General features: G+C 38.4%; 1 protein-coding gene across 1 annotated transcript; it reads left to right on the forward strand.

Annotated features, from left to right (window-relative positions):
• Nucleotides 1-1,534: 1,534 nt before the first annotated feature.
• On the forward strand, nucleotides 1,535-27,386 carry LOC124279669 (lamin Dm0-like). The gene is given in 13 exon segments (XM_046715516.1): nucleotides 1,535-2,079; nucleotides 13,631-13,763; nucleotides 14,084-14,164; nucleotides 14,167-14,235; nucleotides 14,538-14,624; nucleotides 14,626-14,709; nucleotides 18,237-18,362; nucleotides 18,496-18,716; nucleotides 19,183-19,417; nucleotides 19,917-20,021; nucleotides 20,681-20,794; nucleotides 21,468-21,582; nucleotides 24,378-27,386. Coding segments are annotated over 12 exon segments (1,758 nt in total). The 5' UTR covers nucleotides 1,535-1,675; the 3' UTR covers nucleotides 21,567-21,582; nucleotides 24,378-27,386.
• Nucleotides 27,387-27,730: the final 344 nt, after the last annotated feature.

The following is a 27,730-nucleotide window of genomic DNA, read 5'->3' on the forward strand; positions in this document are numbered from 1 at the left end:
TAACCCCTAGGCTGCCCACCGCCCCCTGGTGACACGGAAGTGGTTATAGGTTAATTGGAAATCCAGATAACGAGCACTACCGTTCCACGAACCTATCACACTTCACTGCAAGCCTCTTAACGATAATATACCAGTTATATACACACCATACATTTCGTCTACAGTGTTAGGTCACAACGATTTCGTCATTAAATTGAGCAGTTTTCCAAATATGAGAACACGAAGGCAAATGATTTAACAATCAATGCGTTCACGACTGACATCGATTCACGATTGATTGGCATTTGGACATCTGTTATAACAGCTTGATAATCGATATTTAATTCAGGTGTCGAACCTGCCGATGTGACAGAATTGTTTTCTCCTGTGAGCAGAGCCAGTAGACATGACATAAAAAAGTGCATCATTTAAATGTTTCGGGGAACGAGGAAGTTGTGAAGGACAAATAATAAATTCTATGAAATAGTTTTACCTCAGACCATTTAACAAATATACATCCTCTTTTCTTCTAAATAAACTGTGATACTACTTGTATTCTGTAGCATTTACATTTTCGTTATGTTTTAAAAGTATATATTTCACAAAAGAACTTTGAATGGATCGCAACTAAGTCAATGCCTTATACACCAAGGCCACTTCAATGCAAAGGCAGAAAATATTGCATGATACCAACAACAGACACATATGTTTTGGTATTTTATGTAAAACAAAGCTTATATAAGATACTAATTCAATACTACCAGATATTCGGTAATATGGTTACAGATATCGTCAGGTTAAAGTTTAAGGACACCTTGTTCAACAAATAGCACTGTACAGTATGCATCAAAAACAGGTAAAAGAAACTGATGAATATATACAGCACTAAACAGAAATATATGACGTTTGTAAATGCCACGTTGGGAAACCGGTAGCTTTCGACTTACGTTTTTTACTATATATTATATTGCCGCATGCTTGAGAATGTATGGTGACTTCATGCTCACTGCCTAAGGCTATTGTATAAAGTAACCCTTTGTGACGCTGACACAGCTTGTGTTGCTTTGAACTTTCCGACCTGTCTAGTCTAAATGGTTGTTTCAGTACTTGCAGCATAACGCGGTCCTTGGAACCAAATAGACATGTTTACCGAAGCTTGTGTATTCACATTCGTAAATGTACGGAAAACTGTGAATGAACGTTTATTCACTTATTAAACAATCGGCGACGCCCCTTTTGTACATATGAATCAGCCACTTGAGACAATGGAAGGGGCGTGGCTTTTCAACAGGCGCTGATTCCGCGAGTGTTGTCGCTCTGCGGTGTCATTTTGGGCGATAGGTAGAAGTCATTCATAGTAAATAGGCATGAAAACCAGAAGATCTAAAGTTATTACACGAAAAACCCTGGACATAAAGACTACTCTGTAAAGTTTTACATATCAATTATAATAGAGCACATGTCGCTTTTCAGTGCGCATAGCACCCCATCCCGGTTTACTTGTGTAGGACGCTTCATTGACCCACAAAATCATTGATGCGGAAGTGTGGGCTGGGACCAACAAGGTGCGTGGTCACGTGACAGAAAGGCGGGAGCACGTTGTTGCATAGAAGCCGGCCATTTTGCGAGATAAGGGTTGCATTTAGGTGGATTTTTACCGTTTCGTTCATTGCTCGTAAGTTGAAAGGCGACAGTCATGGCGTCCAGGACAAAGAAAACCACAACTACCACTTACACCAGCCGATCCGACTCTGGGATCGAGTCGCCTGGCTCCAGCGCGTCCTCGCCTCGCCGGCAAAGGCCTCCATCACCGGCAAGAAGGGTTCGTTTGCAAGAGAAAGAAGAGCTTATGAACTTGAATGACCGTCTGGCAGCCTATATCGACAGAGTACGACACTTGGAGACGGAAAATAGTCGGTTGTTTACTCAAGTGCGATCTACTGAAGAAGTTGTGAAACGGGAGGTGACGAATGTTAAGTCACTCTACGAAAGCGAGTTAGCTGACGCAAGGAAGCTCTTGGATGATACCGCCAAAGAAAAGGCTCGTTTACAAATTGAATTGAACAGATATAAGGAATCAAGTGACGAGTGGCAGTCAAAGTAAGTATGATTCAATAGTTGTTTCACTTTAATAACGAATGTCAGATGGGTTGCTGACCGAAATCAGACGTCTGCGATGAGCATGTGTTGCATCGTACCGCTGACGGCTTCAGTTCACATGTGCTACTGTCACAACGACTGGTATTGGCTTCCCATGTTAAATATGGACGTCTGCTGTACGTCGGTGTTTACAGTCGGTCATGTGGGCTATAGGAACTGCTTTGTTACATCCACTAAAATAAGACCATTTCTGTTTTTACATTTTCAAGTTGAAGCCATGTCGTATTTTCTCCAGTGTGCATGTGTGTCTTAGAATTTATTTTTTCAAGGAATGTCTCCAAAAGATGCCAAGTACATAATAACATATATTTCATTTCGGGACATATTTTTGTTTTGGTCAGGCCATATGTCCTAATGGGGTTGACTGATGCTCGATCTCTTGTGTTATCAATACTTGATCAGATAGACCTTCATCTAGAATAGATTCCCCACATGGGCACAATGTGTTAAGCCCATTTCTGGTGTCCCCCGCCGTGATATTGCTGGAATATTGCTAAAAGCGGCGTAAAACTAAACTCAGTCAGTCAGTCATCTAGAATATTGCTGGGTGTCACAATGGATTTGTGAACCCATGGACAATAGATTTGTGTATCTGCTTTTGCTCACACCACAAAGTCTTCACATAGCAGCTGGTCAGTATGACCGACCCCCAAACAAATCCCCATTCAGGATAAGTACTTCTGACACCTGGTCTGTTTATCAAGTTATTCTGTGAATAACAGGTAAATTCATTAATCTATTAGACACACCAGTTAGATGTTTTGGCTGTCACAGGAACATTGTGTCCCAGCATCTGTATTATCTGAACATCTGGCTGAACATGTGGATTGCAGGACGCTGCTGTCATGTGGATCTGGTTCAGTGATTCACCCACCCACCTACCTGACTTCTAGCCTGTTTCGACAAGCCCTCAACCAAATCATCTTCCCTTCCGCCCAGCCCTTATCCTAAAGCCTTAATAATGCATTTGTAGATGTTCCTCAGGTTCCCATATCACCGAGGCTTCCCTTTGATTAAAAGGAATTGTTTCTATTTAAATCTTTTAATTTCAGACAGGGCATTGTTATTCCTGGCCTGCATAAAGGAAACATTCATATGACTTGTCCAGTGCTTATGATTGCACAATTCAATGCTCTAATGCGGTTGTCTCATTGAGCTACCAGTGATCGTGTACTTCCCAGTGAATTAACAATATTATTACAGTATGAACTAGGTTCAGGTTCCTGCATGATAGCATTCTTTGTTCAGTCAGCCCAAGGGCACTTCTGAAATGTCAGCGTGACCTGGTTCTTTCATTAAATCCAGAGTTTTTCAGTGCATTTGTATTGATTGTTGAAGTTCAATAACAAACTGGTTTGACAAGACATGTCTGGGTGGGATCTGAGGAAACAAAACTGTGTAGGCCAAGTAAACTTTGAAAAAATATTTACCTTGAAAGTTGTTTCTGTTATAAAAGTGTGTTGATATTGTTACTAGGTAGCATGTCAATGCAGATTTAGTCTTGCTCCTAGGCTGTACTGAATGATAAATAGACAGATATGTAGTAATTTGGTCCTTTAAGATAATCTGAGGACATTTCAGCTTTTTGTAGAATTTATGTAGAAACAGATAGTTAATGCCAGAGAGAAGTCAAATAGAGTTTTTACAGGTGATTGATTGATTGTAATTCGTATCATGGTATGGTCCCCATAGTACATCTTCAAGTCATTCCTAGATTAAGTAGGTCAATGTCTACCTGATGGTGGTTTGTTTTGGAAGCTGATCACATGGTCTTTCAAAGGCAAGGTGTGAAAGCTGACTGACCAGTCTGGTCAGTGAGGTCACTAAGGTCACTACATTCAGGTGAGCTCCAGGTGTCACATTTACCTGTCAGCGGAGTGAGTGATGTCATATTCTCTTTTTCACTCCCAACATTCCATAGATCAGTAGATCTAGCAGTACACAGAGGTGCTCCTGTCTGAGCTGTTTGTATGACCAACATAGTTGTGTTCTGAGGTCACAAGGCCGTTATGCTCCAAGACATAAAATCAGTAATATTTATAAAACTTTTTGTTTTACTATATTTGTTTTTTAAGTTTATCCAAAGGTAATGAATTGTTTGAAAAAGTAAGTCTGTTAATTTGTTTTTACAATATGTATTTATTGATAAGGCCAGTCCAATTATATTTCTTGTTTTACGGATTTGCCGGTCGTATTTTTTCAAAAATAAGAAAGAAAAAATATAATTTTCACCGCTCAAAAAATAAAATCCTGTTTTCATTGGCCAAAAATGTAAGCTTACAAAAAAGATTTTTGATTGTTTTTTTTTGCCCCATATAATCTTCATAAATTGCCAAAAATAAAACACTTTTAGTATTTAAAAGGAATATTACTTTGGTGATTTTTAATTTTTTTCCCTCCTGCCTTTAGGTTCTCTGAGGACAAAAATCTGTAAAACAAGAAATAAAATTGGTCTGGCCTAATCAGTATTTAATCACTGGATTTGTACATTGTTTATCGTATGTACTGCCTGTTGTTACTTGTATGCAATTTAGGAATATTTACAAAACTTTACAGCTTCCAATATACCAACTGGAACTACGACAGTTAGGCTATGTAATTCAATGTTTTGTAGTTAGAATGGAATCTAGACTTGGTTCATTTTAGGCTTTAACATTACAGTAAGTGCACGGCAGAGGGGAAAACAACATGGCTCGCGGACAATGAGACTGACCAACTGAGAGGTTAATCATGCTAATAACAAACATACTTTATTGAAAATACCCAACAGATTGGGTAACTATACAATATACAATAACTATACAATATTTCACAATTTCTCAATCATTTGATTCTAGGAGACATAACGCATGTTCTCAAGAAAGCTTATTCCCTTTAACAAAAGGCGATAAAACAATCAGGAATTTTGTGTCCATAGTATGTTTCTACCATTTCTGCATATCAAATCAGGAAATATGAACTGAGTATGTTTGATGCGACTTGGGTGGAAGTTTTCACCTTCTATAGGCTGTAGATAAAAGAATTTGAAAGGGAAGTTGAAAGGGGTGGTTACACGTGGGATGGAGTGTACGTAATGATAGTCATACTAATGATATTAATCATTTTGCCAGCTCAAAATAAAAAACTTAGTTCATGACCAATCTTCACAGTGAGGCAGCTGCTTGGTTTTGTTTTTGTCATTGTAACCACAATGGATCTTAAAGTGATCTTAAAAGTATATGAAGCGTTCCAAATTTGAGATTTACAGTGTCATGGCTAGATTGATAGATAGATGACTGACTGTTGGTTGTTTTCAGCAACATTCCAGCTATATTGCGATGACTGATTTATATTTTGATGTATGACGTCATGTTTGCAACTATAGCAGATAGAAATCAAGATTCCTTTTTGAACAGTTTGCATTTCTAAACCAAGTTGGAAGAGGCAATTAAGATAAGGGTGAATAGCCACAGGGCATTGTGTGTTTTTACTGTTCAGTGTCCGACAACAGTGGATGCTAACTGTCACCCAGAGGTCAGTGAACTTGAAGTTTAAAATTCTGTTTTTGAAGGCAAAATATTTGTGCTATTTTGATAGTATTTTCTGCGATGTGTTAGAAGTTGGGTGTGCTGTACATGAGGTCAGTCCAGTAATGAGGTGGAGAGTATTTTCTGCCCAAGGACCTGCATATCCCTGCATGCATGGACAATGGCAGTATTTACTCGTGCCCAACTCACAGGTAATTGTTGTTTGCTGTTCAACTCATGGTGGTATTAACACACTGAAGGTTTGTAGTATTTACTCTACCTTGTGTGTCTCACCCTACCGTACTGTATTTTGCCTTTCTATCAGAATCTAGTTAATTATCCCCAGGTTTAGGTGACTGGTACATACTGATCATCCATGGATTCCCATCACATGGGTAGTGCTTTTGAACCTGTTAAGGAATTTTAATTCTTTTAGAACAGCGCTTGACTTACATCTAGTCTCTGATATTAACATATTTTACAGAAAATACGTTTTCTAAATTATGCTCTTAAAATATAATAAAAAGGAGCCGAGAGACTTCCTTTGTTTCAGTCTGAAATTGGTCGTCTAGACTTGCCACATATTCTAGATTTACTTAGACTGTACATGTATTTAGTATATTTGTTTCAGAGTTTTTATTTGAGACTAGAACAGTACCCCAACCATTGTTTACAAATGACAGTGGCTGTATAAAATCTGTCAATCTGTTCAGATCAGCTGATTGTTGTCCATATGAGTAGACTAAATGTGCTGTATCAGGACACAAGTTTGGTGATTAGTTTTGAACAAGTGTTTGCGTCTGGCCTCTACGACGGTTGCACTTCTTTTCTGGGAGTTTCTAAAGATGAAAACTTTATGAAGTCAGAGTAATTAGTTTGTACTTGCTGTTGGTCAGTGTAAGTACAAATTGTGTATGGCTGCAGAAAATGTTCTCAGAGAATCTGACTGTAGGAAAGTTTAGCTGTAAATGTGAAAATATATTGGTTGTAGTTCAGGCACTGTACCCATGTGGGTAATCAAATCCAGGTCTTCACATGGGAATGCCTCTATGTTACCTTGGTTACCCAGCCTCCCTGCCCAAATGGAAACAGACTGATTTATAGCACTAATTCTACTATCAACATTTGTAAATATCCTTGACTTAGGCGTAGTTTATTGGGGTAAGTGTCTTTATTTGAAGATGCATTTTACAGTAGACCTTGTCAATGTCATAAAATGGTACGAACATTGCATTTTTTTGTTGTCAGTTTTCAAAGGTCAATCATGGAAACAGAATGGTAACTTGTTGATGACTTGGGTACAATGTGTGAAGCCCATTTCTGGCGTCCCCTGCCATGATATTGCTGGAATATTGCTAAGAGCGGCGTAAAACTGGACTCGCTCACTTGTTGATGATTGTTAAACACTCTGATGATGTTTTTCCAATAATGCATGGAGAGATTTAGAATGAATACAGCATCAAACAGGTGCAATATTTCTATATCTTTGTACTGTGTATATATTTGTAGTTTATTGAATATTGCCAGTGTTCCTTCATGGAGTGCTATTATGTTATGTTATCTTGGCATTGACAGTCCTTTAATCACACAGGTCAAAAGGTATAACCAGGGCTCCAGATAATTTTTCAACATCGGGAGTACATACTCCTTATTTTTTCAATATAAGAGTACTGGAAAACTTTAAGAGTACATTTAGAGTACTGAATGGAATTTAATGGAGTACCAGTAATCTTGTGTTTCGTTTCATATGTGCACCAGAACATTGCTACTCTTGTGTAAACAGGTCAATGAACAATAAAACAATACTTTTTTCGGATAAATACGACTGTAAATGATTCTAAGACCTACACCATTGCTGTGGTGCGTATCTGCTACTTTTTCCAAAATATGTCCTTCCTTATCATGCATATTTTTTATCCGTACATACGCTGATATGGCCCTTATCTGGAGCCCTGGTATAACCGTTAATGTTTTCAAGAGTGGTGCACCTTTATTTCTTTGTATGTTATTAGAGATGTTATCATGGCAATATATACAAGTCAGGCTTGTAAGTTTTTTGTTTTGCTTTGGCTCAAGCATATCCTTGGCCTGTGTCAATATGGAGACTTCACCCAACTACAAGTGACTTAAACTGATGCATGCTTGGAGGCTGTTGTTTAAAAATAGATATGGAATTCCACATTTAAAATGTAACGTTTGCCATCACAATATAACTGCAGTTTTATGATTTGAGAATGACTTTTTAAAATGAATTTTAAGTAGCACAAATGTACGAAAGAGCATACTGTCCTAAACATAAACATTAAGTTTCTGCGTTCAAATGCGCTGATGCACTCTGCATTTATGTGAGCTCATTTTTACTATTCATGCATGAAGGATGCCAAATTTTGCATCTGTTAAGTTCTTGGGAGGTGATATTTTTAACTTTCCTCTTGTTTTGTAGTTAGTTTTCTGATATGAATGAGCCAGGATGAGCCATGGAAGCAGTGGGGCCTGTATCAGGAGTATCAGATTAGTTTACCTCATGCTGTCACCTGTCTGTTTCAATCTGAACCGTATATAGTTTGTAGTCTAAAAATAACTTAATACTTTATTCAGGGCAACTCATGGTGTATGAACAGGTGTTTCTATGGCAACAAACTTGAACTGAGGGGTTATCTGTCCCTAGGGTACATTATCACTTTATTGGCTTCAGAGAGGAAAGAAAAAGAACTTTGAAAGGAGTATGCCCTTTCAATTTTTGTAACTTTAGTATTGTGAGCTCCACATGACTTATTCCTCCATATTCAGAGTTTTACAAACTACTCAGGGCTGTAGATAAACTGCAGTTCTGCGAGTATTTGCCCACATGCTATCATTCAGTTGAGGTTTTAATTAAAAATGAAAGTCTCCTAAGGAATTATGACCTTTCCCAAGTGTGTTTAGCCTCTTCACATTCAGCCTCTGCATTGTGGAAAGACTCGACAAACAGGTTGTGGTGTGGCTGCAGACAGTAACTAAGTGTTTGTTTTGCTGAGCTTGCAGAAACACCTCAGCAATGCTTCACCAAATCTTTCCTGTACATGCAAGGTTGATTGTTAAAGCAGACACAGGCAAACTTCATGAATAGCTAGCTACCCATTTGCCCTCATGTGGGGGTGAGCTTCTTTCAGCGTTTCAACAACAAATGCTTGTCATTTGCTCGGGAGTTTTAATTCAAGGAGTATGTATTGGATATGTAATGGTTGGTCCTGTGTAAACAAGGATTATGCATGGAGGTGTCCCACAGCCTTGACACAGGGAGAGGATTCCTTTCAAAGACCTAACGTCTTGCTTGTGGGTTTGTGGACTGTTGAATAATGTGTGTTTCAGTCCTTAGGATTTCTAGTAATGTATCAGAAGCTGCCATTGTGATGGGGTGAAAGGCTTTGGTAGAGTTATTGTCAACTGCAGCCGTTACTGGATGTTGGTATTATGTGAACATCAATAAACAGTTCCTAGCTTCAATGGAGTGATTTGTGAACTTCCATTCAAACCAACACCATGATATGGTGAGAACATTGTTGAACAATGCATTCAATAATGATTATTTGTAAAATTTTATTAAATACACCAATGGATAACTAATGCTTCACTTTGCTTTATTTCCCTTTATTTTACAAGTAAAGTAGTTGATTTATGAAGGAATGGCAGTATATCACAAGGTAGCTAGCAGCCATGCATCCTCATGTAAAACTCCTGTTGTGACTGGTTGTCATAGCAACTATCACCATGGCGGCAGCATAGCACTGGAGTGCATTCTTTGTCTCTGAGTAATGTAGTGACATGGCAGACGCCAGCCAGCCAGCCAGCACTTCCGGCTGAGATGTTTCCAGCCACGTGGTCGGATCTCAATCCGGAGACATTCAACATCACAGAAGACATTCAACATCACAGAACGTTTTGTTAAAATCTTTGTCCTAATAAAATGTCACTGTCTCTCTCATATGAATAGACAGTGCCCAGGTTAACCTGTTGTAGTTATTGATAAATTGTGACACTGTCATATTTTGTGACTGCTCTCATTTTGTAAAATAATTTTATCATACTCATGGTGATTGAGTTACGAGTGAAACAATTACAATGCAGGCTTTTAGGAGTGACATTCTGAAAAACATAACAGTTCATATCACACGGTTTTACATAATTATATTGTCATGATGATCATCACTATCATTGGATAAATTTGATGACTATGTAATTGTTGCTTCAGTTCCTCAGAAAGCAATGACAGCTCAGGGTGTATGTGGCCTCGAAGCATGTTATGAAGTACAATGATCATGTATTAACCTCCATCAGGGAATATATTTATGGGTGTAAGTGATTGATGTGGCCTAAGGTGGTTAACAGGTCAAACAAGTCATTGTCCTTCCCAGATGGTGGTATAGACATGCCATAAATGATACAAGCCAGGCTGTATTGACCAGTTGTCCCATGGTTACCATGGAAGCGGGATCACTCTCACAAGAACTTTATATTGGAAACAGTGGTATTGGGATGGTAATTTGGTGAATTCTATTAATTGTCCTGGCAGAATTGAGTGTTTATTGCTGTTCAGATTGTGAGGTGCTGCTAGTGTATTGTATAAGCTGACAGACAACATAGTTCACTGATGTGTAAATGTGTCCTTCAACTTTGTACTTTGATTTGCATTTATGCAATGGCACTGATCATTCAAATGCTGCATATTCATAGGAATTTATATATATTATTCATTAAATGCAGGCATTAAAATGTTGTAAGAAGGTGCACAATATTTATGAGTTTATTTTATTTGTTACAAATGGATTGTAAGCAATAATTGTTGATAAAACCACAACAGTAGCCATGGCAGTAGTCTTTGATAGTTTTAAGAAATTTTCCTATTTGGTCACACAATAATGACCTCATCTCAGTGATAGTTAATACATGGTTTTTGTTTAGCAAATGTTAAACATTTGCCTCGATATGTAATGGGTACGTAAAAATATACAGTGAACCAACTGAATGTTTTACACAAGCGTTTTCTAAGTATTCTGAATGAGATTGTGTTCTAATTCATTATGATCACTTAAAGAATTTTCCCCTAAAATATACATGACCTAACTTTCATGTGCATTAAATTTCTTAACACAGCAGTTGATGCTGTATGTCAGTATCATATAATACTATTGCCATGTTTGACACATTGATTTGAGTAAGAGTATGTGTGATAAGTGGAAGGGGATCAGTATTCACCACATTAGTGATGCAGGGATGTGTGTGTGGAGAGATTAGTGGCCCTGCACTGACTGACTGGTGGGGGAGGCATATCACATTTCTCATCTGTTGTAGGCAAGTAGTATTTGCATGGGCTTGAATCCCAGTACACCTCACTATACAGCTTCTGTCAGTTAATTAGTCGTGATTGTATAGTTGCAGTGTCAGTTGGCTTGAATCATTCATAGGCATGGCCTTGTTATGGAAGTTATGTGGAGGTGTACAGTGACTCTTGGCTACTGCAATACTGAAACAGTGTTACAGAGGGGTGAATGACAGCTGGAAGACACTGGGGTAATTGGCACCTAGGGGGGCCTTTGTGGAGAATGTGAACCACATGGGATGGCTGACTTATGGAGGACAGGAGGGATGTTTTGTTACAAGGCGTGGCAGAGGATGTTACGTTGTTGACTTGTTGATGTTCACTTTATTGTTTTATTGTGACCTTTTAGTGTTAGAACCCCACATATTTAGTTCACAAGTCATACAGAGAAAACTGAGAAACATTTTTAATCATGAATTCTGCTGGTCATTAAGATCCATTACAAGAGAATTGTGTCAAGAACAAGAGGATTCGTGTCAATCTCTATAACTGTTTTATGGTGGTTCAATCGGATTCATCACAATGCAACAGGTGTTGTGCGGGGTTCCAATCGTAATGATCTATTTTTATGATGAAATGCAAACCTTGATAATCAAGTTTTATTACAAGACCTGGAAACCTTACACCACTTGTTAGAGGGCTGTGTTTTCAGTCTTCAAAGGAAATAAATACACCACCAAAAAACATGTAATAAATTGACAAAACCTTGTACTCAAATCACCTTCAGATTGATTGAATTTAGTTCAGGCGTCAAATGCTGTCAATGGTATTTTATGGCAGAAAGTAATATGAAGAACTGAATTTGTTAAATCGTTACCATGGTTACAGCCCTTGATCATTTCATAGATACAAGAGATATTTTTTGTTTGTTTAAAAATTTAATCGTCTTGTCATTAGCTCTCTTTATTCCATTACTGAACATGTTCCACGTTTGAAAATTGGTAATTATTTATTATTAAACATTTTATTTATAATGAACAGGAATATTTCCTGATTTGAAAGGTTCCTTGATGTTTGAACCAAAGAAGAAACTCAGAAAGGTTAGAATGGGAAAGTTCAAGACAATACTGCAGAAAGGAAAATGACTTGTCCTGAAAGAGATGTCTGACATTCTGCTGACAATTGAAGTCCATCTGATGAGCTCACTGTCTCGCCCAGCCCCTTCAGCTGTCAATCATTATGACATCACAGCTGTGTAATGTTCTTGTGTCAGATAATTAACTTGATTATGTGCAGCATGATACCAACTAAGAGATGGGTTTCTCCCCTGGAGGTCATAGGGTGTAGCTGACACATGGCTGCTTGTTGGGAGGCTCACTACTCAGTGAATGGGGCTGTCAGCAGATCTGGTTGCTGTATTGTAATAGATAACTTTCCTGTATATCATTGCCCTGTTCTGCTCATCTCGGATGACCTCCACAACATATCATGTCTTATGTGAGATTATGGCCCAAAATGCCAAGTTTATGTTTTGTATTTAGCCTTATTCACAAGTTTTGAATTGGTTTGTGATTAAAATAACACTACTTTTGCCAAGTAATAAATAGATAAAAGCAGTTTCAGTTAGATAATAATGTTGAATGAGATAATGTAGTTTCATTGAGAAAGAGTTCCATTTTCAGCATGTTCAGTGATTATTCAGAGGCTGATGTTTAGGCCCAAGTCTTGTGTAAATGTCAGTGAAAATCCCTTATTACAAAATGTGGATGTGGTTGTGATTATTGTATTGTTATTATTTAGTAAATATAATTGGGGCTTTTCATTGGTAACCATGCTACTGATAACAGTCCAATGAAGATGATGTTGTGTTAATGCTTGTTTTCACACAGTTGCAATCATAAGATACCTCTGTATTTTGGAAAATGAAAAGTTTTTAAAAATAACAGTTTGAGAAAAATATTGATTGTTTCTCCTGTTTGCCTGTCTTGGCACTTATTATAGAATAGAACATAAACAACCCCATGCATTTTCTTAATGCAGTGAGCAAGATTTTGTGTCAGATGGTACTCTATATAACAGATTAAGGATTGTATACAGAATCATATTTACGATTGTTTATAGAAGTTTATTACTAAGACTTATAGACAGGCAGAGACAGTTACTGAACTGAACCTGGTAGTCCTTGTTTACTTAGTAACAGAAGTCAACAAAAGTTATATCTCTTTCAAGTTGATACTTTTCTATGTTCCATGTATTCAAGAATGATTTATATGTGATGTCCTAAATGTATTTAGGTCATGTGAGTTACATGTAACAAGTTTTTATCATGATCAGGTCACTAAAAGAAACACATTTTTTGTCTTGAAAATCAAATGCTTATTTATTTACCCGTGTTCTCAAAAGGAAATTTAATTTTTTTGTTTTTTTACTTTGTTTGAGTTTCAATTGTGTATTCTATAGTACTTATTATTTCCTTGAAATCTTGCATTGTCATCTTTAGTTATAATTTTCACTGTTGGAAGATACGGTGTCCAAGTTGATGATATTTTCAGTATTATAACAGGATGAATGTATGTATTAGAAATCAGACTTTTACCTGTCTGTTACCACTTTCATAAAAGTCCATGTGAATAGAGAACAGGATGTTTTGTTGCTTAGTCCTTCATGCTTGTCTCCCTTGTTTCAGATACTATAAACGAGATCGTGAAGCACAGAGTCTAGAGAAGAAAATTGCTGGTTTTGAGGCCACAATCCTCGACCTTCAACAACGTCTTTCAGATGCTGAAAGCAAGAAGAAACCACTAGAGAAAGAAAATGCTGTAAGTTTAGTTGTAATGATGTTCGAACATGATCCAGCTTCTTCTACCCTCAGTATTGTTATTATTCTTTCTCAGGAAATTATATAAGATTTATGTCATTGAATATTTTAATAAACATTAAGACAAATAAATGCAAAGAGTATTAGAATGGTAGCCAAGAAACAATTATAAATGAATATAAAATATGATCTTATAGTTGTTTTTACTGAAGCTTATCAACAAAAGTTTCCAAATGGTAAGAGAACTCTGTTTTGAATGCATGATTTTAGGCGAAGGAGTTGCTTTCTGACATCCAGACATTGATTGTGTACTGTTTACAGAATCTACGAGCAGAAAATGCTGCACTGCAGAAACAGCTGGACAAACTCAAGGCCCAGTTGGAGGAAGAAACACTTCTACGTGCGTCGACCTTGAGAACAGAGTACAGAGTCTCAAGGAAGACATCGCCTTCAAATCTCAGGTGTATGAAAAGGTATGTATACTCAGAAATTAACTACTGTCTTTAGTGAACTGTAGCAAGTTCACAGCCTGGAGACAAACAGTCCAGTAACATACACGAACATGGATTTGTGCTTTGGCGATATATTGACATTCATCAACTGTGTCAGTGATTTTGACAACTGATCCTATTTGTTGCCAAACTGTTATAACATTGTATTGTAATAATAATGTACTGCTATGTCTTGGTGATTGACATAGAGGTTAATTGAGAGAAATGGTTGCACTGAGCATCTGTAGATGAGGACCTGTTGTAAAGAGTGTTGTTGACTGCAGGAACTTGACGAGAGTCGAACCCGGACTACTGTTGAGCTGGAGGAGGTGGATGGACGTCTGCAGCAGGAGTATGAGGACAGACTAGCTCGACGCTTTGCGTGATTTGAGGGGGCAACACGAGCATGACCTGCACCAGGTCAAGGTTGAACTGGAAGTTCTCTATGAGAACAAGGTAAACAGTGATTTCTGTTCCGCTATCGTATCAGTGTGCAGCTTGAGTTTCTAAAGTACTGTCGGAAATGCTAGAAAAATGCTTTTTAGCCTTAATATCTTTATAAAGGTGATAAATGTACTATGTTGTCACTATATCAACTCGCCTATTGTCTACCTAATTTTTATTTCAATCGATTTAACATTCCCATGCATTTAAAGGGCAGTTTACAGGAGAAAATTTGGTACCAAAACAGCAACTTAAGATTTTTTCAGAGTTCAACAACAGAAATCTGAAATAGTCTTTACATTTATGCTAATAATACAGGTGGTGTAAAAATATAAATTAACGTTTTTCCTAAACAAATAAATGTGGAATGTTTGTGTTACTTTACTTAATTATCGTTTTCTTTATGGGAGAAATATTAATATAAATGTTAAGTCTTGATAAATAAGTTTCCCGTCATGCAAGCAGATCTTTATCACAGCGTCCACTATGGCCAACGATTTGCAGTCGATTGTTGCAAAGGTTTATAGGTTTTTCTGCTTAAAAAAGACAGAGGTAAAACTTTCATTAGTTTAGAAAGGGTTTATTACAGAACTTGTAGAGCTGTTGGCATGTCTTACCAACAAGTTTACAATATTGTAAACAAATCAGACAAGACAGGGACCGTCTCAAATGCAAAACCGGGACGTAAAACCATCCTTGACAACTTTGACAAGGGAGTGCTTAGACGGGCGGTCTACAAACTTTATGAGAAGAAAAATATATATATTCTAAAGAAGCTACACCAGTGTGACCGTTAAATCTTTGGCCAATGTTCACAACTAGATTAAACTGACCGAATTACATCCATATTTTTTCAATGAAATATACTGTTGACATGCAAAACATTTATTACAGCGTTGCACATTTCTACAATCAATCGATAAGATAACACAAGTGATAGGATTCTTTCCAATGTACAGTAATTAGGTATGTTTATTTCAAAACAAACACACATACACAAATGATCCCTTACATAACTTGTCACATTATACTATCGTTACTCATATTCAACATTTTGCAGAAAACATCTATTGAGATGACCCCTCGCCCGGCGTGTGCTCAGGTGTCAATTTCACCTGTTGATACCGTGCATGCTGATGACGTAACACAGGCAGTTAATGTTCGTTTCAAATAACGTCCAACTACGTTTTCTAAGTTTTTGGTATTTTCATCAGTAAAAACACATTTTAGGGCATGTCTCAAAATTTATTCCCTCGGTCTACATTAGGTAGATGTTTCTTGAAGTGATATTTGTTATTTAAGTAACTGTAATACCTCTGAATTTTAAATATAAGTCAAAAAGCATTTTTCTAGCATTTCCGACAGTACTTTAGTTGTTCTTCTTATCACGGTATCTAGTTTCTTTAGAGTACCAAATTTTCATTTGCTGTCAAGTTAATTGTGGTATCATACTAAGCAAATCCTTAGACTTTAATAGCCACAGTTGCCATTGTGAAAACTAAAAAAATAGGATTGAAAATGAGAGAGTTATAGTATTAAACTTACTTCTCAATTTGGATCCCTCATAAAATTACCAAAGCTTTAATCCTAAACAATCCCAAGAAACTAGGTTAAGATTTCTGTTTGTTTGTTTACCAATAACGCCCCACTCAGCAATATTGCAGTCATATGGCGGCAGTCTGCGAATAATCGTGCCTGGACCAGACAGTCCAGTACTCAACATCAAGGGCATTGATCTACGCAGTTGGGAAACAATGACATGTGTCTGACCAATTGTTCCCATTTGTTGTCTCTTATGACAAGCATGGGTTGCTGAAGACCAATGAAAACTGGAATCTTCACGGGTTGAACTGGTTAAGTGAGTGAGTGAGTGAGTTTAGTTTTACGCCACACTCAGCAATATTCCAGCTATATGGCGGCGGTCTGTAAATAATCGAGTCTGGACCAGACAATCCAGTGATCAACAGCATGAGCATCATCTGCGCAATTTGGAACCGATAACATGTGTCAACCAAGTCAGCGAGCCTGACCAACCGATCCCGTTAGTCGCCTCTTACGACAAGCATAGTTGCCTTAAGAATTATGACTCAAATGGTGCTTGTCTAAGAGAACTTCACTCGTCAGATATTCACTTGTCCTCAGCACAGTTTAGAAGCCGTCGGCAAGCAGACTTGGTTAGTAAAGGTGGCATTGGTCTCTGCATTTCTCTTACCTCCATGTCAGAATGTGGAGACCTGATCTGGTGTTGTATGTGGGCGGGAAATATGATTTTGAGCTGGAGAGTAAATCCATCATACCCTGCCACAAAGTATACAGGCTGCGCATGGATTTGAACAGAATATATCCTGCATACCACACTAAAAAGCTGTAAGCCAGACATATACAAGTCAGAGAAAGTCACTTGACACAGCACGAGTTAACCTCAGGTTCATGGCAGGTGGTATAAAACTGATAATGTTCTCTTTCATGAGTATTTGTGTTACATTGTACAATTTCAATCACAGCTATGTTGAACGCAGCTGCAAAATGCAGCTGTTAAAAAGAAAAACATACCATGATATTCCTATCCTCATGATGCAAATGGAGGTTAAAGCATTGCAAGTACTCAATTAAAACATGTTTAAACTCGTGACCGGTTTTCCTCTTACGGGCTGTTACTGCAACACCTGCCAAGCTGCACTGTTTAAATACTGCCCCCCTCTGATACCACTGGGGAAAGAAAACTTGCCTGGCAAAGATGAGTGCTTCACTTGAGTGATGCATCTACAGTACAATGTGGGTCATGAAACGCATGCCTCAGTAAACATCGTGGGCTGATGTGGTGATTTAAACAACATGACGCTGTACCGGTTTACCTGATGCATATTTCAAAATGGAAGATGTTTACTCTGGAAAGTTTAGCATGGCGCGGAGGTTCTCAAAGGTAGATTTATTTAGGTTCAATCTTGGATTCAGCCTGTCGCAGTTTGGGCTCTAAAAGGTCATAATATTATTATTCTGTCTGTTGAAATGACCTGATATGGATAGCATGAGTTTGACTTTCTGTTATTGACAGTGATTTACTGGGTAGATATGTAGAGTGATATGTTGGGACCAAGTAGATGAACACACCTGGCCATTCAGAAAGAGATCATTTAGTTGGCCATGGTGAATTCATTCGCAATTTATTATTGCACTATGGATTTTCATTGGAAATAGCAATCTTCTGAATGTGTTTTACCAAGATGAAACACAATCATGCTTTATGTAAATTGCCAAAATGACTGGAGTGAGTGAATATTGCTTAATATTACAGCATGAATATTGCAGCTATTTGTGTTGTTTTAATGCTAGAACATGTCCAAATGATAAAAACTGCATTTTTCTAAGGAGACAGTTTGCACCACCTTTGAATAATCCTTTTCAGGAGACATATTGTGGAAATACCATAGGGCCATTTGTTTTCTTGACCTCAATCTAGCACTCTATGTGAAGTGTGGATGAGTTATTTTTTTCAATTTTGTTCAGGCTTATAGTCAACTCCAATTTCTGTGTTGCAGCTGGGAGATCTTCAGAGCCAGGTGGACCGCAGTGGGGCGTCAGCTGGCAATGCCTGGGACGAACTCCGGACCATCCGCAAGAAGTATGATGATTTGTCATCGGAGGTAGCAAGACTACGCTCTGAGGTAGGAGCCTCAAACTTTATAACTTTGTTACCCATTTCAGAATATTTTGCTATATTTGAAATGCTGTTAGTGAAATTCAGCATGACGACACATTAACAGTGTTCCTCAACATTCATGTCCTATGGTGTTCTAGAATGCTTCCTATGGGGGACGTGTGTCAGAGCTGGAGGAACGTCTACGCCGTGAGCGTGACGAGTTCCTCATCCGCCTGGAACAGAAGGATGCTGAGATCGCAGAGTTGAGGCAGAACCTAGATGACCAGGCCATGGAGTACGCGGATCTCCTGGAGATCAAGATCCGGCTGGACCGGGAGATCGACGCATACAGGAAACTGCTGGAAGGCGAGGAGGCCAGGTGAGCAGCTGCACAGTTGCTTGTTGTTTAACACAGCAATGTTCTGGCTGGACAGTGGTCTTTAGGTGGTCATGTCTGGGCAAGCTAATCTTTGATATTATGAGCTGTAATCCGTACGATGACACGTAGTAAACCAAGTCAGAAGCCTGACAACCTCAGTGATGCGACGTTTAACAAAACATTGCAATATACAAGAAGTTGTTATCCATGAAGTCATTCTTCATTGTGAAAAGAAAGTTGTATTTTATACAGACAATACACAAAGTTATCTCTTTATTCATAGCTGCTAAGTTTTATTTTGTTATTAATAATGCATAAATATTTCACCTCACCAATAACATGAAGTAAGTTACCTCTCTGTATCAATAATGGATCAATATTTTGTGTGTCAGTCTCTCTGATCTAGATCGATAGCCATCCAGATTGATAACCATAACAGATAACATTCATTTTGCCCTGTGTCCAGGTTGAACCTGTCCCAGTCTGCCACAGAGGGAACCCCGCGGAAGACACCCAAGATCTCCCAGGTGTCACGTGGCGCCAAGAGGAAGCGAGTGACTCTGTCCGAGGCGGTGGAGGAATTCTCCCAGCAGGCCAGCAGCAGCGGCTACTCAACACAGACCTCTGCCAAGGGAGCCATCGAGATCAAGGAGGTCAACCAAGATGGCAACTACATTAGACTAACCAACAAGTCAGGCAAGGTGAGTCAGGTGGAAGGGAGGTAACTCTGCAAATATACATATCAGAAACTATTGCTCTATTAGTGACTTTTTAGTGCTGAATTGGTATTTGGTAATCCTTGTCTGTAATCAAGGGAGGATCCATAGGTTACAGTATAACTTAGTGTCATTATGCCCTTGATTCGTCTGCTGCAGCCTGCAGTACTTGTTGCCCTTTACTGCAATAATGCTGGGAGGTAGGCTAGACTTGTTTTTAAAGGAACCCAAGTCCAGGGTTTGATTTCCCACATGGGTGCAATGTGTGGAGTCCATTTCTGGTGTCCCCGGCCGTGATATTGCTGCAATATTGCTAAGCACATTGTAAAACTCCCTCACTGTAATACTGCGGTCTCAACTCTAGCACTGTCTACCAAGGTGAGTTATTAGTCTCACAGTAACAGTTTATTGCTGCATCAGTTACTGGAATTTTTAAATCTGTCATTTTTTTGTCTTTGCATTGACCGTGTTGTTTGTTTTTCAGGCTGTAAACATTGGAGGATGGCAGTTAAAACACGCAGCTGGTGATGACGAAACAGTGTACAAGTTCCATCGCAATGTCACTGTCAAGCCAGGCCTGGATGTCACGGTATGTGTGAGCTCATGCGCCAGTTGCCATATGTTTCAAGGATATTTACCTTTGGAAATCATTGCTAAAACACCAGAAAATCATTGCTGGTGGGAATCCTGGGTTAAAATTATGACAACATTTCTGAGATGTATGGGTTTCTCGGTGAGAAGTTTATGATGGCCCTTCAGTTCAACAGTTATTGGTTAAGTACTTTTGTCTTTACTTGCCTCATTAATCCAATTCTATTCAATCTCATTGGTTTATAAATGTTTCCTGTGGGATATATTTGGGCTGGTGGGGTTGCCTAGATGTTGTGTGTCTGCTGTCTCTTGCCAGGATATTGCTGTAACAATGCAGGAAGCTGCAGAAAACCAAATGCAGTCACTCCTGTTGGATATGATTTTGGTTTGTCTGTTATTCAAGAATCAGCAGAATAGGTCCGACACAAAGGTCACTAAAACTTTGTGTTCAGCCTCATTTGAAGGGATAATGTGTTGATAATTTGCTGTCATGATCTCAGGAACAGAATCAATGTAAAAAATGGATGCATAGGGCCAAAAGATACTTTGAAATATTTTGGTTTGCCGTCCAAGCAGTAGTGGACATGGAACCCAGGACCTGATTACTTAGTTCCTTTTATGTACGTGGATGACCTTGTATTGACCTTGTATTGGCAGGTATGGAGCTCTGATACCGAAACCACACATGACCCTCCATCTGACCTTGTGATGAAAGGTCAACGCTGGTTCATCTCAGATTCTATGAGAACAGTAATTGTCAGCAAACAAGAGGTGAGTCAAGGAATTATACATTCCTGTTATTTCCAAAGAAAATATCAGTACATATTATAAAAATTAAAGGATCAGTTTGTGGAACTTGACCTTGACCTTGACCCCAAAGCCAGTCTTTCATGAGCAGGTTCCAGCATTCTTACAACAACTGTATGTAATGGAGTGACTCTCCAAAACATGATGAAAAAATATCTGAGGCTTTTTGTACAGGGGTCGGTGTGGAGGCCTAGTGGTTCAGTTGTTCAGCTCATCACGCCAAAGATCTGCTAAAAGCATGTAAAACTAAACTCACTCACTTTTGGTGCAGATTGTTTATAGTTGAAGTTAAGTTCTTGTTGACGTTAATAGGATACATCGGGCATGGCTTGCTTTCATTTTGAAACTATTTTACATTCCCTGTTTGACAGATTTTGTATCTAAGTTGCACTGTTCATACTCGCATAGTAGGCATGAAAACTGTCTGTTGATTTGTTATGTCAAGGGCAAGTTTTGTAATGTGCCATTATAGACTTCACTAAAATGTACAGTATTCCAGATACCTGGCAATATCTGCAGTTTATCATGGGCATGGCCTGTGTGTCATGTGATAAATGAAGGCAACAGGCCATGGATATGTTCAGTTCTGTGTTACATTTTGAAATGTGAATGGTGAATATATCCTGCTGTGTTTCAGGAAGTGGCATCATGTGACATGGCCAAGTCCTCCATGAGTAGCAGCAGCTCATACCGAACAAGTTCCAGCCGACCCGGCCGGCGAGCTACTACAGTTTGAAGGGGAGGGAGAAGATGTGAGTACCATTCTCTGTTATCTTGGGTCTACATAGCCGTTTACAGACTCACTTACATGGGACTTATATCAGCTGTTAACAGACTTAGCTACATGGGGTATATATCAGTCATTTACGGACATCTTTTATTTAGCTTACACCTGTCAATATGGATTCTCTTACATGGGGCTTACATCAGTCATATATGGATTCTCTTACATGGGGCTTACATCAGTCATATATGGATTCTCTTACATGGGGCTTACATCAGTCATATATGGATTCTCTTACATGGGGCTTACATCAGTCATATATGGATTCTCTTACATGGGGCTTACATCAGTTAATATGGATTCTCTTACATGGGGCTTGCATCAGTTGTATGGATTCTCTTACATGGGGCTTGCATCAGTCATGTATGGATTCTCTTACATGGGGCTTGCATCAGTCATATATGGATTCTCTTACATGGGGCTTACATCAGTCATGTATGGATTCCTTACATGGGGCTTTCATCAGTCATGTATGGATTCTCTTACATTGGGCTTACATCAGTCATATATGGATTCTCTTACATGGGGCTTACATCAGTTGTATGGATTCTCTTACATGGGGCTTGCATCCATCATATATGGATTCTCTTACATGGGGCTTACATCATTCATATATGGATTCTCTTACATGGAGCTTACCTCAATCATATTTCATGTATGGATTCTCTTACATGGGGCTTACATCAATCATATATGGATTCTCTTACATGGGGCTTAAATCATTCATATATGGATTCTCTTACATAGAGCTTACATCAGTCATGTATGGATTCTTTACATGGGGCTTGCATCAGTAATTTACAGAATTGCTTTTATGGGTTTTTCATCAGTGATTTACACATTCTCTTGCACTGAGTTTGCGTCAGCCATTTACGGATTCCCTCACATAGAGTTTTTAGCTATTAACAGACTCCTATACATGGGATTTACATCTGTCATTCACACACTCCGTTACATGGCGTCTGTATCGTCAGTGATTGCAGGCTTCCTTACATGGGATTCACATCAGCCAGTAACAGACAAAAGACTCCCCTTCATTGTTGTCTATTGAGCGTAATCTTATTTGATAAATCACAAATCCATGGCGTGGAAGTTTTGTGTTGTCCACTTTTCCCCAAATAAGTGGATTACACTAAATTGTGTCTATTGAGCGTAATCTTATTTGATAAATCACAAATCCATATCTGGATTATTTTTCAAATACGATGTCGAAGTGCACCATCCTTCAAGATGGAGACACTGGCGCCGTGATCTCATCTATTCAGCCCGGGCGATTGGCTCACGCCAATCGACCTTAAAGGATGCTGTGATTCAGACACCATACACATCCCTCGCTCAAGCAGTAATCTGCGCCCTTCTTACGCATCGGGATGTATTACCAATTCAGGGTGCTCCTCTCGCATCAATACCGCCCTGCTGGTGTCTACCAAGCTCATGTTAGCTCCAGTTACCCTCTAGCTCGCTTCGGCAAGGAAGGGCGCGCATACCTCTTAATACCCAGACGACCGGTTGCTCGAGCACTAACACAGCCAGCGCCGAAGTCAAGATGCTACTCACACAGTGCGATAGACATTCTAACTCGACTGGGTGGATCATCAACCTCAAGAAATCCCACCTGGTACTCCACCCAGGACTTGGTTTCTTGGAGGAGCCATTCCAAACGTAACAAGGATCTCAAGCTTCCTTCGGCGTCGACCGGTCACCAGAGTTCGGCAAAACAGAAAACATTTAAAACATTGAATGGGTTTTCAAATAATGCATTTAGGGAGTATGTAATAGGCATTGAGCAGTACAATAGCTGTACACTCCTTGGTGAGAAAAGCATGAATACCCAAATACATTAGTTTTGTTAACTGTTGATAATTAATGATATTTTATACTTATCCTGACTCATAGTCTACGGGCTCTCCTAACTGTCATCTCTCATACAATATTTGGCTTCGGTCGATATATTTGGGTGTTATAATGGAGAGAGTGACACATAGCCAGTGATCACGTGGGATGCTGGCGCGGGAAGGAGAGAGAGGCCCATTTGGGGTGAGCTATACTAGACTGTTCATTAGGGAAAAAAAGGGGAGCTAAGCAATGACGTATGAGTCAGGATAAGTATATACAGTCAAATCCTGATGAGTCGAATTCCGGTGTCTCGAATAATATGCATAACTCGAAGTATCTGTCGCTCCTGACCATTCCCTCTTATAGTTGTCATCATTTGAATACCGGTTACACGAATTCGTCTCATAAATACACACGATGACTCGAGAAGAAAATTTGGTCCCATGAGATTCAAACAACAGCAATCTTGTATACATAAACTGAAATCAGTCATTGAGAAGTTGATTGGTGTAGCAAACTGATCCAATTAACAAACCAGCGCGGCTCACACCTTTACGCCATTGACGGGTTAGCTCAAAAGGCAGATTAGTGATTTTATGGAAATCACTGTCTGTGCTAATCAGACTGGAACTGATAAGGTGCCCCTATTAGTGATATGGAAATCATTAATGCTTAGGTGGAGGAATTAGGACTGGATCATCTTTTTTTCTACCCTCATAGACATACCTATGTCTCGAATACATCGATAAGTCGAATTTATTACTTGCACCCCAGCGATTCGACTCATCGGGATTTGACTATATCAATTTTATCGGAAAAATTACATTTTTTAAACTGTTGATAATTAATTGTGAATGTCATTATGGATGTACACAACACCCTGTAAATATTTAGAACAAATCCTTATAACAGTCTTTTATTTTACAGGGTCAAAAGGAAAAATGTGCTATAATGTGATCAACCCAGGCATGTCATGACTACAAAACATTATGCATAGTGAGAGGAAAAGGGACCCAGTACGTTATTGGAGAAGAGTGATATCATTATTTCAGTTATTTCCTGGAGATTGTCTTTAACTGTAATATCTACAGCCATCCAGGAACAAGACTGCCGTGAGGGGACAATTTGGGTCAACGTGAGACTCACTTTGTTTTTCTGTTTGTAATTAATCAAAGACGATAATTTTCTAATCATTATCCCCAACGGCATTAAAGTTGCAACCTGTTCATCCATGACAATACATTATTGGTGCTCAGTGGATCCGAAACTTTACATCTGGTTGAATAGTGTTGACAATTTTAGTATTTGTTTCATTCATTGTTGATGCCTTCCAAATATTGTTGGGTAAATGTTATTGATCGAACTTGTCCCCTCATGAGAGAGTAGATGTTTTAGATGTCTTAAGTTATCTGTTAGTGCGTTAGTGTGGGGTAAGTCTCAGTTGCAGCGAATGATCAAATTTACAGTGCTTAATCACTGCCAGAGTGACGGGAAACAATGATTCAGGAGCTGATCCTGGGAAATATGTACAAATTCTTCCCTCAATGTTTCTTCTTCAGTCAGATCACTATTTAGGAGATATGTCAGTTGACCGATGAAGGAGGTATAGTAGCATTGTGGGTGGCGTACTTGCTGATCTTACAAAACACCTGGGTTTTATTCCCCATTTATCTACTGTGAGTCCATTTTGGTGCAACTCGCTGTGATCTGACAAGATAATTGCTTAGTGTTTCAAACCATCCTCACACATCCTGTTTGAATAGCAATATGTAAAAAAATAATTCAAATCTCCTCAATCGTGTGAGAGCATTGGTTTAAAATTAAAACTATGTACTCAACAGTTTGATAGAGGTGAATTTAAAAGAATGAAAACATTTAAAATACCCATATAATAAACCCAAAATAAATATATGTTGCAATCTGATATGATTAGATAAATTTCTTAGTCATTCATTTGTATCTTTTCTTGTGCATATTTCTCAGCATCATTTTAAGGAGGCTGCCATGTTTGAAAATGGTTACAAATATTTGGTTTGGGCAGTCCTGCTAGTAATGACACTGTTCGAAAATGGATGAAAAAATCTCAGGAATACGAAGAACTTAATCTGACTTTGTTACGTTCCATATTTTGTATTTCCATTTAGAAGATAACAAGCTGCCCTGCTAATATATGTAATCGCTTAGGAATCTATCAAAGTATACTATTTATATCCTACGTTATGAATGTTTTGTGTTTTGTACTTTTATTTCTTGCACACTTCATCATAGATGAACCTGTTAATGTTGTTTTAGAAAGCTAAAGCAGTACACTGATGTGGACCAATAATCCTTGAAATGTTTACATGATATGATTCGTATAACACAACTCACTACTAATATATCAATGGATGTTTTGTAAATTGCAAATGTCAAAGTGAAAAGGATACATTTGTTGTAGAAGTCACTTTTGGCGTTAAATATTTGTGTTCTTTTACGAAAATACCAGCAGATAATCAAATGATAGACTTCTTGATCCAAAATGTGCAAGAGTGTGATTTCAAGAGTGTGATTTCAAGAGTGATGTTCACATTGTTATATTGCATGAAATAAACATCTGTACAAAATAAAACATTTTGTGTCATTTTACAATCAGTGCATCAGTGAATTGGTTTAGCCTTATTAGCTCCACTGTTGCAGCTTTAGTGTCAGTGCTTAGTGCTCAACTGAAAGTCCTACTGTCCAACCTATAAAGCACAGAAATATGCCCTGGTATGATTCCATATCTCATGCAGGAATTGTATTAACTGTTGATTAATTTATCTATGGATGCATCTTTGTCTGTTCAGTTAGTCATTGTTTTGTGGAACAGCATGAATCGGGTGTGCATGTTACTTTAGAATAATAATTGAACAATAATGGTTAGACCACAAATATATTTTTGAGTGACAGTAAATGAGTAACATATGGACATACAAGCTGATTCAGGTTGACGCTTTGCATAATAAACATGTTTTTATCCAAGCTCTGCAAAGTTATTGCTGGGAACATTTTAAGCAACCTACCCTTCACTGACCAAGGGATGTAACACAACCTGTGTATACTTGTATGAAGGGGTGATGGTTTGTATGCTTCAGTAATCTGGTCAGCTGCTTCTCAGTAATGAGAAATGGTATCTTATCGTCACTAACCAACTGGGAACTAGGATGCCATTATATGAAGACATTTGTGATGGTTTTGTTTCGCATGGAAAGATTCATGACTTAAAACATTTCAAGTACTGAGATCTGATCTCACAAGGTGGTTGTGTTGGAGTGAATTGTATCCCTCTGCTGATGACCATTTTTGGGGAAATCTGAAATGCATGTCAGTGACATCCATTTGCAGGAATGTCAATTTACATTTACATTTTTTTTCACAAAACAAACTGATGAAAATATTTGTACTTTTTTTATTCTTTTACAAATTTAAACTCTAGGTTTTACAGCTAGTATCTGGTTCAGGTTTTTATATGTTTTTAAAAAGATTTTTGTCCTCCAATGCCTTTTTATCAAAACTGAACAACTTTGGCATGGAGCGCCTTTAAGTGTTGGCTCTTTTCCTGTGTTATCTGCTTGTTCCATATTTGTTGTTACAGAGCATTCTGTTGCTCTTGTTAAACAAAGGGTTACTTTAGAAAGCAATATTGACATAAATCTCACAGCTTTCATGTGACTTTGTTTAAAATTTCAGTCCTTGCCAGTACCTTGTTTCGTGTGTAGGATAGTTTTGACATGACTGCATTGTTTCACTTCTAACATTGGTCTTTCTTGTTGTGAGTTTTATTCTCTTAGATTTGTCATTTTATTATGTGAAAACATATTCCATATGCTCGCCACCATAATAATCATTACAAATCTATTATTTCATGTCATGCACATAATGTATGTAGATGCCTTTCATATAAAACTCAAACATACTCAACCATGTGTTACCTGTTTCTTGGTCTTGATGGGAGGTGGGGCAGCCTAGTGGTTAAAGTGTTCACTCGTCACGCCGAAGACCCGTGTTCGATTTCTCACATGGGTACAATGTGTGAAGCCCATTTCTGGTATCCCTCACAGTGATATTGCTGGAATATTGCTAAAAGTGGAGTAAAACCATTCATGCTCACTCTTGGTCTTGATTTTCATGTGTGCCCTATGAGGATTCTTGGTTGGAATCCAGTCCCTGCAATGTGGTGATCCTTTGTCTGGTGACCCAAGTTGTGTGGCTGGGTGGATCTTCACCAGGTCTCAAGAAGGACATCAATACAGGCTGTCTTC

This window comes from Haliotis rubra, unplaced genomic scaffold (assembly GCF_003918875.1).
Source record: "Haliotis rubra isolate DU_JTF1 unplaced genomic scaffold, ASM391887v1 Scf107, whole genome shotgun sequence".
Lineage (NCBI taxonomy): Eukaryota > Metazoa > Mollusca > Gastropoda > Lepetellida > Haliotidae > Haliotis > Haliotis rubra.